General features: G+C 35.4%; 1 protein-coding gene across 1 annotated transcript in view; it reads right to left on the bottom strand.

The window, feature by feature from the left end:
• The window catches only part of LOC128208725 (uncharacterized), a 102,099-nt gene that overhangs the window by 67,428 nt on the left and 16,307 nt on the right, over window positions 1–18,364 (bottom strand). Inside the window, exon 2 of the mRNA XM_052912275.1 lies at window positions 2,412–2,693. Within this exon, the coding sequence (XP_052768235.1) occupies window positions 2,412–2,619 (208 nt within the window). The 5' untranslated portion in view covers window positions 2,620–2,693. The remainder of the gene's footprint in view (window positions 1–2,411; window positions 2,694–18,364) is intronic.

Raw genomic sequence — 18,364 nt, 5'->3', positions numbered from 1 at the left:
CCTAGTTGTGGCCACTCAAACACTTAGTTGTGGCCACTCAAACACCTAGTTGTGGCCACTCAAACACCTAGTTGTGGCCACTCAAACACTTAGTTGTGGCCACTCAAACACTTAGTTGTGGCCACTCAAACACCTAGTTGTGGCCACTCAAACACCTAGTTGTGGCCACTCAAACACCTAGTTGTGACCATTCAAACACCTAGTTGTGACCACTCAAACACCTAGTTGTGGCCACTCAAACACCTAGTTGTGGCCATTCAAACACTTAGTTGTGACCACTCAGACACCTAGTTGTGACCATTCAAACACCTAGTTGTGACCACTCAAACACTTAGTTGTGACCACTCAAACACCTAGTTGTGGCCACTCAAACACCTAGTTGTGGCCACTCAAACACTTAGTTGTGGCCACTCAAACACCTAGTTGTGACCATTCAAACACCTAGTTGTGACCACTCAAACACTTAGTTGTGACCACTCAAACACTTAGTTGTGGCCACTCAAACACCTAGTTGTGGCCACTCAAACACTTAGTTGTGGCCACTCAAACACCTAGTTGTGGCCACTCAAACACCTAGTTGTGGCCACTCAAACACTTAGTTGTGGCCACTCAAACACTAAGTTGTGGCCACTCAAACACCTAGTTGTGGCCACTCAAACACCTAGTTGTGGCCACTCAAACACCTAGTTGTGACCATTCAAACACCTAGTTGTGACCACTCAAACACTTAGTTGTGGCCACTCAAACACCTTGTTGTGGCCACTCAAACACTTAGTTGTGGCCACTCAAACACCTAGTTTTGGTCACTCAAACACAGTTGTGACCACTCAAACACCTAGTTGTGGCCATTCAAACACCTAGTTTTTGCCAATCAAACACTTAGTTGTGGCAACTTGAACAACAAGTTGTGGCCCCTCAAACACCTAGTTGTGGCCACTCAAAACACTAAGTTGTGGCCACTTAAACAAATAGTTCAAGTTGTTGCCAATCAAACACCTAGTTGTGGCTCCTCAAACAACTAATTTAAGTTGTTGCCAATCAAACACCTAGTTGTGGCCCCTCAAATAACTAGTTCAAGTTGTTGCCAATCAAACACCTAGTTGTGGCCCCTCAAACACCTAGTTGTGGCCCCTCAAACAACTAGTTCAAGTTGTTGCCAATCAAACACCTAGTTGTGGCTCCTAAAACAACTAGTTGTGGCTCCTCAAACAACTAGTTCAAGTTGTTGCCAATCAAACACCTAGTTGTGGCCCCTCAAACACCTAGTTGTGGCCCCTCAAACACCTAGATGTGGCCCCTCAAACAACTAGTTCAAGTTGTTGCCAATCAAACACCTAGTTGTGGCTCCTCAAACAACTAGTTGTTGCAACTCAAACACCCATTCAGCTTTATAAGCTTTTAGCATCACATTAAATATAGTATTCATAAAAACAGAGGTAAACGACCTTAAATTTACCATAGACCTTAAAAATATGTCATTGGCGCTGCAATTCAATTTTTAGTTACAGGAAACTATGGTGTCATATCTCCCAATTGATCAGTCGCCAAAGCTTTCGATCAATTGGCATTGGCATGATTTTTCAGTAAAACCTAATAATGGATAATCAGCCCTTTCAGAAATCAGAAAGTCGGACCAGTTCCCTATGCCAACCAAATATGCTTACTTTTTCCCAATTTCAAAAAAAGGACATTCCCAACTGAGATGAAGTCAGGACAGACAAAACCTAGGTTGTCGATATACAACATCCCCATTTATTTTAACAGGCGTCAAGTTTTAGCGTCACCGTGGGAACAATCCATTTGGAATAGTTCATCATTTACAATTATAAATGTATTTATTAGGACTTTTGGGTGACATTCATGGTTAAATACATTAGTTTCAAAGAGAAATGTTACCCAAAGTGATGATTTTGTTAACAATTTTTATTCACTACATTGCCAATTATTATATGACTCAAACCTCTCAATTTTTTGCAAGTACATGTACTTTGTCCGAATTTGACAAAAAAGGCCTGAAATATCTTCCAAAATTTGTAAATTTTACAATACAAATTTTCCCAATTTGTTCACCAGGGCCTTTTTCCCAAATTGGCCATTTTTTTATTTTTTTTAAATATAATCTTTATCATGGTTAACCAATTGTTTGATTGACAACTGGCTACTTGTCAATTATATCAAGTTGTACAACAACATCCATTTCAGCTTGTCTCAACCCTCTAAAAAATGTACACTATACAAGCATTACCCATAACTGTGAAAACTATGCCAGTTATCATGTCATCAAACATCCTCGGCACTCCTGCGTATTCATAACCTATATATAAAGGTTATGAATACGCCGTTATGAATACGCTGGGGTGCTGAGGATGGACAGCAACTAAGTTAAAAACAATACAGTATACTAGCATTACCCATAACTGTGAAAACGATGCCAGCTATCATGACAGCAACCGAGACCAGGGCGTTGCATAATGCACTCCTATAATCATGCTTCCCAGGGGGTCCGTGGCTAGTAGATATGGTCCCCAACTGGTTGTGGTTGCTTGATAGGGTACGGAACTGGTGGAAGTGGTTAGTCCCGGGCCGACCGTGGATACGCAGTCCTGCTGATGCGATCATATCGCCCCCGGATGTCCTCACAAGGAGGATTGTCAGCAGGTAATGCTATAATTTCCCTAGCATTCTTTCACATCCTGAAAATAATTAATACATTTATTAAAAAAAGGGGTGATAATAAAGATACAACTTTTCTCCCACCTCAGATAAGTAGATCCATTAATTTAACCATGCTGGAAATTCTTATCTTGCCCACGGGCAAAGATAAAATGCCCGTATGGAACTTCTTTTAATGGTCACCACATTGTGATTACCTCCCTTGTTGAAGACTGTCGTCTGTTGCGCTTCATGGAAACCTTGTCTTGTGGCAATATTTAGAACGCTAGTTAATTATTTCTCGCTTCAAATGTCACCAAAAAACAGTTTTCACGCACATTTCAAGAAAAAATGCTTCACTCTTCTTAGAACTATTTAAAGACCGATCAGACCATTTACATACTCTGAATCACTGCGCGAATATCCATGACAACCACGAATTATCTCATATCCGTACGCAATTATTTTCCCTAAGCACAAAAGAGTTCCAGCAAAAAAATACATTTTTACTTAATTTTGTTTAACTGAGGTGGGAGAAAAAGCATCTACCATAGCCACTCATGTAAGACAGGTTCATCCAAACCCTCGCGCAGGGTGTTTTGCGGAAACTCGGTAAACCTCGTTTCAGCAAAATACCCTACGCTCGGGTCGGAAAAAAACCTATCTTACACTCTCGGCCATGGAAGATACTTATAGTCTATGTAACTGCATTAGTAGAAACCTGCTTTGCTTCAAGGAGTATCATGGGATTTTTCACTAGGAAAATCTGTCTATTAAATAGAATAAATAATTAATGAGGCAATTTCATTAGTGTCAAATAGGGACCTCTTCTTAACCTTACTCAATAAAATTATGTTGTGTGTTTTAATTTAATCCATATTTTAGAAACAAAACCCTGTATAATGGTGTGGTTCATCTTTTTTCAAAGAGATTTTTTCAGTCAATTTTCCTAAGATACTAATGTAATGTTTACCGAATAAAGTTCCGGGGTTGCCAATGATGATTTCATTGGTAATCAGGGAAAACAAAAACTAAGAAACAGAATTGAAATATTTTTTTGACTAAATTATGGCTTCTTCTATTGTCTTAATGGAGAAAAACTTTTTTCTTCATTATATCCGTCATGTGACTTAAAGTGCTGGAAAAATGGATCTTCCAATCCCTATGGAAGATGAGTCAACAACAGGCCAGTTGAAAACAGTTTAATGTATAATTTTATGAAATTATGACATTTCAAAATATAAAAAAAATATTTCAATTTTCTTTTTCTTAATTTAACCAGAGTCTGTAAAAATGTTCTTGGGAACTTAATGTTGTCAACTGTGTTTTCTTAAAACAAATAAAAGAATGCACAGCATGATGTCAATTAACAACAATGCAGAGGTACTTTCCTTAAATGCACAAAAACTCAGTTTTGAAAGTGTTTTAAAGTCAAAACCTGTAGATCTTTGAAAGAAATGGTATGGGAAATAAAATATCAATCATGAATATTCAACTCTAGACTTGAATTTACATGTACATGTAAACTTGGCTAAAAATAGAATTCGCTCATGCAGACCTGGCTAAAAATAGAAAGCATTTCTTTAAAATTTTCATGGCCTTTAATCTAGGCATTTATGGACGGATCTGGCTGGTTTTCGAAAGGAACCGAGCTCTAATGGATATCTATATACTGTACAAGTTTCATTGAGATACAATCAAAACTGAAGACTGTATCGTGTTCACAAGTAATTGTTTACAGACGCATTTATGGACGGATCTGGCTGGTTTTCGAAAGGAACCGAGCTCTAATGGATATCTATATACTGTACAAGTTTCATCGAGATACAATCAAAACTGAAGACTGTATCGTGTTCACAAGCAATTGTTTACAGACGCACGGACGCACGACAGCACTGACGCACGGATGCACATACTACGTACACATTACCATTGCATAAGCTCTTCTGGCCTTTGGCCAGTAGAGCTAAAAATCATTTTTCATCGATCTAATTTAAATACTGTATTTGGGCTTTTTGAAATAAGCTTTTTAAGCCTGTTAAGTTTTGAGAAATTGTAGTCTCTGTACAAATACAAATTGTTATAAGAACATACCGCTGCTACAATTAATTTAAGACTCTTTCGGAAGCATCTGTTTTGATCAAATGGAAGAGGGGCAATAGCCAGTATTCAGAATCACTTATACTATGTGGTTTTCCTTGACATTTTGTTTCATAATGCAAAGAGAATTACGAAAGAGCTGTCCATTTTTTTTTTAAGTATTTCTGCGGTTAGGATCAAAATTTATGTGAAAAACTACAGAAACAAGCTCAGTGGCAAAAAGTTTAAACATAAACCCGGTTTAATGGTTAACACGGTTTAAGCCTATCGTGTATGTAAAATCCTTTCAGAATCACAGTTACACTCAATTGAATAAAACCAGGATGTACATTTTACTTTCAAAAATAGAACTATCACAGAAGGTGATAAATACCCTCGCAAACCCAAGTGTCAGAATTACCGCCCGGATAAAAAAATGTAGAAATCAAGTGGAACATGTTTCACTTAAGAGTAAACTGCCACAGAATTGTCAATAGTATAGCAAAATATACACATTCTCATACTATGGTGGTTACTTCCGTCATATGATTTAAAAAATCTGACCGTGTATGAGAAAGATATGGACGAGACACAAACCAATATCAGTAACACTTAGATAACCAAACTTAAGAATTTTAGAAGTTTTCTTTGACCTTGACCTTGAAAGAAGGGACAGGGGTCTCACGCACAACACATCCACATTCCATGCTGGTCACTTCTGCAAAATAGTTCAAGAATCCGACTATGAATGAGAAAGATATTGACCGGACAAGAACGAGACAGACAGATAGATGGACAGAAGGACAGACGTGACAACACACTTAATTCCTCTATATCAGTAGCCTCAATATAACTTTGTGAAGCGAAGGTATAATTACATAAGGGCGTACGCAATACACTTATATAGCTCTGAAGATGGGAAAATCCAACCCTTAGAAAACCTCCTTACCAGCTTTCGGACATGCACATGTCAGTTTATTTCCCCATTTGCACCATAAACACATGAAAGATGCTTGTAATCACTCAGCTTTGCAGCTGCACAGGGATATGATAGACAGTTTATCCAAAATCTCCCTCTAGCTTGATCACTGGTAAATTATATGGTAGTCAATACATATAATTGTAGTTTATTGCTTCATACAGGCCTATCAGAGCCAAATATATCTTGAATCCTTTATCGGTTAATGGAGTATGTGATCGAGTAAATTATTTATTGCGCTGTGTTGTCAAATTTATGACCCAAGTTCCAAAGATAGACTGTAATCCGGTAAAAATATTAATACCAAAGATTGATCACAGTGGAGTGTCAAAATCTGCAGCTATCATGTTTGTTTTCACTTAATGAAAACGGGCTATTCCATATGTATATAGTGGCACTTATACTGTCTTGCGAAATTCGAGGACAAATTTCAAAATGGATGGGGAATGTGTTACCTGGTATTCCATATGTATATAGCAGCACTTATACTGTCTAGCTATAGAGCCAACTTTTATAGCGACGCGGCAGAGTGTCTGCCTGCAGAGCAAAAGGTTGTGGGTTCGAACTCCGACAGTTGCACATAGCAATGTGTGCAGTCTGTTTCATTTTTTGTCCAACAAGGGACATGTGTTGCACAATAAGCCTCAAGGTCTTTGCAAGTTGAACTTCGTCTTTGAAATTCGAGGACTAATTTTAAAATGGAGGGGGAATGTGTAACCTGGTATTCCATATGTATATTGTGGCTCTTATACTGTCTCCCTATAGAGCTAGCTATTATAGCGACACGGTAGAGTGTCCGTCTGCAGAGCGAGAGGTGATAGGTTCGAAACCCAACAGGCGCACAGAGCAATGTGTGCAGTCTGTTACATTGATAATAATTATTGGATGTTTAAATCACAAAGTGATGGTCACAATTAAATAGTTGCAAACTATACCTTCATCTTCCACCTAGTATCATTGACATTTCAATCATTAACTAGAAGTGCTGCAATGCAATGAAACCTAGTTTTTAACATAAGCAATCAAAAATTATAGCCAATTAATTTCTTGTACAAGTTAGCAAAAAGGAGCAGCCTTTATCTTTACTCTTATCAGAAACAGTTGTAGCTGAAAATTAATCTTGTTAAGTTTATTATGTATTCAGTTTCTATAACTTCTATCTTATAAGTTGTTGGGAGGAAACCAGTTTTCAATTTATAGCAACAATGACCTTCACATTGACCCCAACCCCCTCAAAAGCAATCCCACTTGCTAGCTCTTCACATGAGCTTACTACACATCCACTTTCATCACTATCCAAAAATTACATAAAAAAGCGTTAGAAACCTATGTTTCTGTATGTAGAAATACGTTTGCACAGTTATGGAAAATCGGTCACATAAGACAATACCAATCAAGAAATGCAACCAGATCTCTTCTTCACTCTCTCGTCAAATCACGTTTGGATTATTGCATCGCTCTTATATATAGAATACCCAAACATTCAACGAACAAATTATAATAGGTGCAAAATAGGGCAGCTCAAATCATTTCCAGAACATCTTGATTTGACCACTTTACTCCCGATTTACATGGACTACATTGACTTCCAGTGCACGAACTTATTTAGAGAATATGATAAAAACATGCCCGCCATCCAGGAACTTGAGATCCAAAACAAAACTCTTTAACACTTGTGGTGCCAAAACATGGAAAGGTAAGATATAGTCACAGGACCTTTCAGACAGCAGCTGCAAGGTTGTAGAACATTTTATTGCATAAATATTTCCTCAGGTATATAGGACTGTAAAACATTGACAAGTTTCAACAAGAGCTGTCACATAGACAGCGCGCTCGACTATTCCACTGCTTTTCAGTGTAAGGATTGAAAAGTTTTGGCGAAACATGCATGGACCACTGTTAGATTAGATTTCAATGCAATACATGATGTGCTGAGATATTAACATAAATTTGGTAACATGCCAAATTTTAACCAGAATTTTTAAGTCTTATAATAAAGGGCCATTATTTGCAAAATACAGTTATCTTACTTGGTTATTCAATTAGGCTGGGTGGTTGAATACCATTGTATAAAGTCTCACAGGTTCGGATCATGATGGTGAACAAGTGGGCAAAGTTTGAAAGGCATAAGTCAATGGACTTTGAAAATATCTGGGGTAGTACGCAAACTTTAACGTAAGTTCTAAGTAAAAAAAGGGGCATAATATTGTAAACAAGAGCTGTCACAGTATGTGACGAATGCCCCCGAATGTGACATTGACCTATGAACAAGGTCAGTACATAAAAAGGTGATCTTGCCCATACATGTCAAATACATATGGCAAGTCATTTTAAATTGCCTCTGAACATAAAAAAATACCACCAATATTGACAACCTTCACTCTTATGACCTTATATTCAGCATTCCATTGTGAATAAACACAGTGTATCTTTTACCTTAGAGGTTGGGACATGGGTCTTGCACGCGACACGTCGTCTCGGTATGTTGAACACATGTGGCAAGTTATTTTAAAATCTGTCCATACAAGGGCAAGTTACAGCCCAGACATGACAACCTATACTCTATGTGCTTATATGCAGAAAAAACACCTAAGTGTGACCTTGACCTTAGTGGTAAGGACACGGGTCTTGCACGCGACACGTCGTCTTGGTATGTCGAACACATGTGGCAAGTAATTTTAAAGTCTGACCATACAAGGGAAAGTTACAGCACGGACACGACAACCTATACTCTATGTCCTTATATGCAGCACTCCATTGTGAATAAACACTAAGTGTGACCTTGACCTTAAGAGGTAGGGACACGGGTCTTGCACGCGACACGTTGTCTTGGTATGTGGAACACATGTGGCAAGTTATTTTAAAATCTGTCCATACAAGGGAAAGTTACAGCCCGGACATGACAACCTATACTCTATGTCCTTATATATGCAGCATTCCATTGTGAATAACACAAAGTGTGACCTTAGAGGTAAGGACATGGGTCTTGCACGCGACACGTCCTCTTGATATGTCGAACACATGTGGCAAGTTATTTTAAAATATGTCCATACAAGAGAAAGTTACAGCCCGGACACGACAACCTATACTCTATGTCCATATACCCAGCATTTCATTGTGAATAAACATCTAAGTGTGAGCTTGACCTTAAAGGGAGGGACATGGGTCTTGCACGCCACACGTCATCTTGGTATGTCAAACACATGTGGCAAGTTATTTTAGAATACGTCCATACAAGAGAAAGTTACAGCCTGGACACGACAACCTATACTCTATGTCCTTATATGCAGCACTTCATTGTGAATAAACACTAAGTGTGACCTTGACCTTAGAGGGAGGGACACAGGTCTTGCAAAGTTACAGCCCGGACACAAGTTATTGAGCCGGACACACGGACGAATGGACGGAGGTGCGATTTTAATATGCCCACCTTCGGGGGCATAAAAAGCTTGATACAGTGACCTCCTTTTGTACACAGGTTGAGACCATGATGGTGCACAAGTGTGCAAAGTTTCAAAGCCATATATCGATGGACTTTGAAACTATCTGAGGTGGTACGCAAACTTTCTTCAAAGTCGAAAAAGGGGCATAATTCTGTCAAAAGGCTTGATAGAGTTACCTCCTCCTGCGTACATGTTGGGGGCATAATGGTGAACAAGTGTGCAAAGTTTCAAACCAGATGACAGTTGAATTGGAAAATATTTGAGGTGGTACGCAAACTTTAACGTAAATTCTAAGTAAAAAAGGGGCATAATTCTGTTAAAATGCTTGATAGAGTTACCTCCAATTGTGTACAGGTTTCGGGCATGATGTTGAACATGGGTGCAAAGTTTCAAAGCCAGATAACAATTGAATTGGAAAATATTTGAGGTGGTACGCAAACTTTAATGTAAATTCTAAGTAGAAAAAGGGGCATAATTCTGTTAAAATGTTTGATACAGTGACCTCCTCCCATGTACAGGTTGGGGGCATGATGGTGAACAAGCGTGGGAAGTTTAAAAGCCAGATGTCAATGGACTTTGAAAATATTTGGGGTGGTACGCAAACTTTAACGTAAATTCTAAGTAGCACAGGGGCATAATTTTGTCAAAATGCTTGATAGAGTTACCATCTCTTGTGTACAGGTTGGGGGCATAATGGTAAACAAGTGTGAACAGTTTCAAAGCCAGATTTCAATGGACTTTGAAAATATTTGAGGTGGTACGCAAACTTTAACGTAAATTATAAGTAGAAAAAGGGGCATAATTTTGTCAAAATGCTTGACAGAGTTACTTTCTCCTGTGTACAGGTTGGGGGCATGATGGTGAACAAGTGTGAAAAGTTTCAAAGCCAGATGACAGTTGAATTGGAAAATATTTGAGGTGGTACGCAAACTTCAACGTAAATTCTAAGTAAAAAAGGGGCATAATTCTGTCAAAATGCTTGATACAGTGACCTCCTCCCGTGTACAGGTTGGGGGCATGATGGTGAACAAGCTTGGAAAGTTTAAAAGCCAGATGTCAATGGACTTTGAAAAAAATTGAGGTGGTACGCAAACTTTAATGTAAATTCTAAGTAGAAAAAGGGGCATTATTTTGTTAAAATGCTTGATAGAGTGACCTCCTCCTGTGTACAGGTTTGGGGCATGATGGTGAACAAGTGTGAAAAGTTTCAAAGCCATATGTCAATGGACTTTGAAAATATTTGAGGTGGTACCCAAACTTTAACATAAATTCTAAGTAGCAAAGGGGCATAATTTTGTCAAAATGCTTGATAGAGTGACCTCCTCCTGTGAACAGATTTGGGGCATGATGGTGAACAAGTGTGAAAAGTTTCAAAGCCATATGTCAATGGACTTTGAAAATATTTGAGGTGGTACACAAACTCTTACAAAAACTTTAACATAAGTGGTTAATTACGCCGACGCTCGGGTGACTAGGATAGCTCTCCTTATTCTTCGAATAGTCGAGCTAAAAAGGCACTCAAAACTCAATATTCCACCGAAATATATGGGAACAGATTATCTATAACATCAAATTGTAATAAAAAGACAATATAAATAATTTTAAAACTATATCATATAACTTTTTTAAATAACATTAGGCCACTACTTTTATATAAATTGGTTTACAAAACCAGCGGGTCTAATTTTCCGAAAAGTACAAAAAAAAATAAAAAATGAATTTCACTTTTTTCTCCAAAATTATTTCCCCGACCGTATTGATTTTGGTGCGAAACGAAAGAAAAACAAACAGATAAGAGTACGAATGCAGTATTATCTCGACTGGTTTGTTGAACTGTAGCCGTATTCGCCAATCTATAGTGATAGTATGTGAGCAAGTCATCTGTTATGGCAGCGCCATTTGGCGGAATTGACGATAGCAGTCATTCCTTGTATGAAATAATTAATTAAACAAAATATGCAGGAGTTGTTAAAATAATAATAGCAATAAACATTGGCAAATTTAACAGCCGACACAAACAATAACTGTCACATGATTGTTGTTTTTCCCCGCCAATTTAGGTCATGAATTTATTGTTGTTTATAGATAAAATATATAAGTGTCAGCGGCTGCCATCGAATTAGTGGACACAAATATCTGTAAATAATGTGTGGGAAAACATTTTATAAAATTTTATGGTTAAATATCAAATAACAGTGCACTAAGTGTGAGTGGTGAAATCGAAAGTAAAATTTCTATGTTGACACCGGTGACCTAGTTTCACAAGTTCGGTCGGTTTTATGGATTTTAAATCAAAAACTGGTTTGGAAATACTTGTCATTGAGTCAATGTAAAGCTTGTGTTTATTCTAGATTACATGTGTATACATGTTTGGGTTAATAGTAAAGTAAAAACAATGAAAGAGTTGAACACATGTGTCAGTGACATTTACTAATGCCGGGAGTTGTGTGCAAAACATTTAGAAAAAAAACACGGACAACTATTTTGAATAAGTCCATTTCAATTTGAAATGAACTTGATATTTCACTATATATGAGATTTGTTGTTGTAACTAAGGAATACTCTTTAAAATGAAAAATAAACAAGCATGAAGTATAGATGCCCTGTGAACGCATGTTCACACAAAATGGCGGAGTTGGGAGAAGAGGAAAATATCCCGATACATAATTATGGATTTCTCTGTCAGTTTACTATCATTGGTACATAAAGTTACATCACATGCTAGATTTATTATTTTGCTATGTGATTTTTATGTACTGATTTGGTAATTTGCTGCAAGATTTGAATTTGAAATGGATTTGGTGAACATCCCATGATAAATATCCCCGTCCGAAAATTTCCAGACTTAGCATGGATCGGTTTACACACAACTAGGACCCCGCATGGTATGGGTTATTAAAACTCAAATCTAAGTCTAGTTTGGTTTTTAGTTTTTCAGGAATTGTTTTCACAATATTAAAGCTCAAATCTCTTCATAAAATGTTACTTTCTTATTTACAAAATTGGTAATTATTTCACTTTATTGACGTTTTCCAATATTGAAATAACTGAAACAATGTTTAGAAAATGTAATGTATTGTTTTAATACAGTGCAATTTTTGTGTATTTAAATGTGTAAAATTCGCCTTCTCTTCTTTTTTTCAATTTAATATTGGTCAGTTTTTAAGTGTTCTGCATTCACTTTAACTTTAGCATAACATAAATGTCTTGCTGAGTGATATACAATGTATCTTTAAAAAAAAATTGTAGTTTATACATTTAAACATCTTTAATAGTCAATTTCATTGATGTTTTATATACACAGTATGTAAGATTTAAACTGTGTGTTTACTTTGAAACTTTGAGTGTACTAAAATATGCATTAATAGCAGTTTAAAATGTCAAGTAAATGATATAAATTTTCAATGTTTTTATGTTGTTCTTTGATTTTTACCCTTTAAGAGTATGTTTTGTGACTTTTTTCCATTTTTTTTTCCTTTTTTTTCGACCACCCGGTGGACATTTTCCAAAAATTCTTGTAAACCAAAATATAAAAAAGGAGTGGCCTTAGCTTTAACAATTGCTTGAATCATTTTGTAATGTTTTATGTTCTTTAAAATGTTGTTTGGTATTAATTTCATCTGTTTTAAATAAATATTAGGCATTGGATTTATTTTAAGCATTATATTGTTATTGAAGGTAATTATATTTTCATTTCATTTTGTATTGTTTGTCCATAATCTGTGATATGTAGTTTGAAAGGCACTTTTGAACATGTAATTCTTATTTGAAATGAGCGCTATAAATAATAATAATGATAATAATAATAATAATAATAATAATAATAATAATAATAATTGCCGGGCAGTAACCATTTTTCTATTTTAAGTAACAGTGACCTTGACCTTGAACCCACCTCCCTCAAAAGCAATTTCCAAGCTAGCTCTACACATAAGCTACCAACACACCAACTCTCATTACTATCAAGTAATGCTAGCTTAAGTTATTCGGCGGAAACAACGGACAGACAATCGTATTAGTTATAAATATGACAGAGAATGCTCTATTTTGCCAAATAGAGTTGCAGTAAAGCTATTGAAAATTGACTGATTTCAGGCTTGGAATTGCAAATAAGAACTTGACATTTGTTGTGTTGTGTTTGTGTATAAAATTACGTAAAATAAATAACTTTAAACAAAGTTTTAAAAAATGGGTCCCTTTAAAGCTGCACTCTCACAGATTTACCAATTTGACATTTTTTTCATCTTTTGCCTCAGAATCAGCTGAAACTGTTAACAATGCCTTCAAATAAGTCATATAGAATAACACACAATAGAACCGAGCACATTGTTTGGAAAAAAACCGGAATTTCCCTTAAAGCGTTAGTAATGTTTTGAGCCGTAAAATATCAATAATCATGCATTAATATTAAAAACTTAGATCTGATCTTTAGTCAGCAGTCTTATATCACTGGTTTTCGAACTTTTACGCTTATTTTATAGACAAAAAAGTACCGGTAATCAAAACGGTCAATCTCTGAGAGTGCAGCTTTAATAGTGATTTTTTTAAATGATATAATGAAATTCATTCTTTTGGAAGAACATGGGTGAAATCTTGTTTGCTTGGCATCAAAATTATCAAACAGCCCTGCTAAATCAAATCCCAAATTTGAGTTAATCCGGAAAGCATTCTACCAGTGCAGGCCTTCCGTGTTTCTGCTAGTTTCAACCAGAGTAATGAAGTTGACAATCAACAGAGGTGCCTTTTAAACCGCCTTCGTGGTAATGGCCAAATCAATTTATGACATGAAAGGACTTAGGTGATTAATTGTTTTTAATTCCAGTATTTAATTTAATTGAAGCTATCTTCCTTCAAAGCAACAAGGACATTATTACGTCTCCACTTTTCATTTTACTAACTCTCACCATTTAGTGAGTTATTCCAGCCAGTTAGCTCAGTTGATAGAGCACCTAAATTGCAGGCAGTGGATTGGAACTTCATTGTCAAACTCAGGTTGCACTCTGTGACAAAAGTATTACCATTTCATTGACAACTGAACGATTTGATAATACTGTTGAACCAATTCTGTTATATGGCTGTGAAGTGTGGGGTTTGAGTGACCTAAGCTAAATAGAAAAATACATACTAATTGTATGAAACATATTTCAAAAGTAAAGTGGAGCTGGCCCATTTGTTATGCTCTATGATGACTAATGTAGATTTCCACTTAGTTATGTAATTGAGAAACAGATAATAGAATTCCAGTATAAATTAACTCACAATTATTACAACTTATCTTCGATATTATACAAAGTACTTTGTAATAAGTCCATTCAAACAAATAAGCAATACTCATGGCCAGAAAATGTTTAACATATTTTTATTACCTTATAATGTGGCCTTAGCTTTATTTGCAGAAAGAGCACTATGGCTGTAAAAAAAATCATTTCAATAAACGATCAATGCAAACAGACTTGCAACTTAGTATTGTTAATTATTCTCCAAAACTTTGCGCTTATAGGAAATACCAATCTGGTTATCAGTTTGAAGGGTTTTATATATAAATTCCATTTAAAATGAAACAAGGCAGTACTTACCAGCTTTACATAGAATTGATATCAACATTTTATGTTTACAAAGCATAATGTATAAAAATGATTGTAAATTCCTAATATGCAAATTTATTTTAATTGTATTTAAAACTTTAAAAAAACTACCTAGCAACCTAGCCTCAAGTAATCAAGTTTTCTCTATATAGTTTCGTTTAATGATTATATTAAGTGTATTTTATGTCTTTTCATACAGTTAATCAAATAATATAAATATGCTCATCGGACCCAGAAAGCCTGGCTTGATAGTTTATTAATTTCTTTACATGTTTATATATGTGGGCATAAATAAACAATCATAATTTATAACCGAATCACACTTACCTTTGTGAGCACTGTTCAGATGTCAAAAAAGAATGTAATTATATAAAAATTAATGTTTTGTTGATTGCAACTAAAATAATCTCCAAAAAAGAGCTTTCAGTCACGAGAAAGTGATGTGAAGCAAACATTATCACCATACCCAGTCCAAAAACATAAATCCTATGACAACAAGAACATTTCTTCAAACAATAAAACCATTTTCCGACGATTTCTCTTTTTTCATGCACAAAAATATCACAAAAAACAAAATGAAGATCTGTCATTAGAGACTCGCAGATGACCGTTAGTGAATCTTCATTTATATTGTGAACAGAATCGCAGAGAAGTTGTTTCTCCCTGCAGCCTGAAAAACCAATCGAATCAGGCCGATAGCTATGTATTTTTCTGTGATTCGCAATTACTGTCTCACATCACATACATGGTTTGTTCAATGCTGCGTTATGAAGTTCCCAACAGGGACGGACTAACATTGTTATTTTTCATTAAATAAAACCATCTGCCAAACTTGGTTACCCTTGCAACTAAAGTCACAAGAAATCATTTTGTACAAAGAGATGGAAAAAAATTATGAAAAGTCCCTCTAAAACCAATTTAATTCCTTTGCTCACACCAATTTGATGTTATATGCAGATTAACCACACCTAATTTTAAGAAAATTCACTTATTTTTAGTTTGTGACCAAACTTACTTGTCACAAAACAATAATAAACAAATGGTAAAAACAGTTTATTAAAACTCATGGGAGTTATATTAACATGATGTGCCAGTTCACTTTAATGATGATTATGATGGAAACAATGTCCATCATAGGGCAGTGTGCTCGACTATACCTTGCTTTGTCTTAGTAATAAATGCATTAATGTGTTATGTGCATGTCGTAAACAATCAAGAAAACAAGAGCTGTAACAGAGACAGCGCGCTCGACTATTTTGCCTCTTTTAAGATAAGAATTACAAAGTTTTAGTGAATCATGCATGGATCACTGTAAAATAAGATTAAATGCAAAACATTATCTATAATTTCTAAGTTAGATAATAAAGGTGCAAATTTTGCATTAAATGCAAGATAAAGTTATCATACTTGAGTGTTTAAACTTTCAATGCAGTACATCAAGTAGTTTATAAGTTATTGACTTACATGTGCTTACACGCAAAACCTTAACTGTAATTGCTAAGTAATAAAGGGGCAAACTTTAAATCATATGCAAGATAGAGTTATCTTACTTGAATAATTAAGAAGGTTGATTAGTTGGGAGCACATGTTTCAATGCAATACATGATGTATTTGCTGAAATGTGATTACATGCAAAACCTTAACAAAACCTTAACAAGAATTTCGAAAAGTCGAATAATTAAGGACCATCATTTGCAAAACACAGTAATCTACCTGGGGTTTTCAAGTAGTTTGGATGGCTGAATACTGTTGTATAAAGTCTCAATGCAAAAGTATCAATGCAATACATCAAGTAGTTGCTGAGATATGAACCTATGTGTGCTTACATGCAAAACCTTAACCGGAATTTCTATGTTGAATAATACAGGGCAATTAATTGCATTATATGAATGATAAAATTATCTAACTTGATTAGTTTAGTATTTAATTTAGTATGTTGGATAGCTGGGAACACATGTCTTAAGTGTCTTACATGCAAAACCTTAACCAGAATTTCCAAATCAAATAATAAAGGCCCATTATTTGCATTATATTCAAAAAGTGTTATCTAACTTGATTAATTAAGTAGGCTGGATAGATGGGAATGCATATCTAAAGTTTAAATCCAATACATGATGCATTTGCTGAGATAATGACCTAAAGGTGCTTACATACAAACGCCGATGCCTGGGTGAGTAGTATAGCTCTCCTTATTTGGCAGAAACCAATGTTTCCATTCGACCCACTATTTTAGTAACAGTGACCTTGATCCTGACCACAACACCCTCAAACGCAATCCCAAGCTAGCTCTTCACATAAGCTACCTACACATCAACATTCAACACAAACCATCAATTCTTAAAAAAAGTGTTTGAAACCTCAGTTCTTCTCTGGACTCGAACATGAAGACGGAAAAAAATGTGAACATTGTATGTAAAATACATTGGAAAATTAGTTATGAAAACTCTTGCTAACTATCTCATCACATCAAGTTTGAATTATTGCAACGTTTATCTATATGGAATACCCAATATTCAATGAACAAACTACAAAATGTGCAAACTACGGCAGCTCAAAAAACATCTAGATATGACCACATTACTTCTGATTTACATGGACTCCGATGACTTCAAGATTCTTATACCTACTTGAAAAAAGCACTCTGACTCAATTACAAAGCACCAACATTTTTAGACAACATGATAAAGCAACTCTTTAACACTTGTGGTGCCAAAACGAAAGGTAAGTTATGGTCACAGGACTGATTATTTTGTAAGGTTTTATGTTCTTAAAATGTTCTTTGTGATACATTTTATCTGTTTAAAAAAACAATTAGGCACTGGAAATTTATTTTAAGAATTATAGTGTTATGAAAGGTAATTATATTTTCATTTCATGTTGTATTGTTTGTCCATAATCTGTGATATGTATTTTGAAAGGCACTTTTGAACATGTAATTCTTATTTGAAATGAGCGCTATAATTAATAATAATAATAATAATAATAATAATTGTCAGGCAGTAACCATTTTTCTATTTTTTTGTAACAGTGACTTTGACCTTGAACCCACCTCCCTCAAAAGCAATCCCGAGCTAGCTCTTCACATAAGCTACCTATACACCAACTCACATTACTATAAAGCAATGCTAGCTGAAGTTATTCGGTGGAAACAACGGACAGACAATCGCAATTAGTTTTAAATATGACAGAGAATGCTCTATTTTGCCAAAAGGCGTTGCAGTACAGCTATTGAAAATTGACTGATTTCTGGCTTGGAATTACAAAAATCCGTTCAAATGAGTACCTGGGAATTGTTGTGTTTAAATAGTAATGTTTAATGCTTATTAAGTGCATGTTATGTCTTTTGATACCAATAATTAGATGTTATATGCTCATCTGAACCCGAAAGCCTGGCTTTATAGTTTATTAATTAACATTATGTGAGTGTAAATAAACAATCATAGTTTATAACCGAAGCACACTTACCTTTGAGAGCACTGTGAAGATGTTGACAAAGAATGTAATCATATAATAATTAATGTTTTGTTGCTGGCAACTTAAATAAACTCCAATAAAGAGCTCTCAGTCATGAGAAAGTGCTGTGAGGCAAACATAATCATCATACACAGTGCAAAAAACAAATCCTA

Source organism: Mya arenaria, chromosome 11, assembly GCF_026914265.1.
Source record: "Mya arenaria isolate MELC-2E11 chromosome 11, ASM2691426v1".
NCBI classification, from domain to species: Eukaryota; Metazoa; Mollusca; class Bivalvia; order Myida; family Myidae; genus Mya; species Mya arenaria.
The sequence above is the reverse complement of the archived record's forward strand: the minus strand, read 5'-3'. Positions and strand labels throughout refer to the sequence as shown.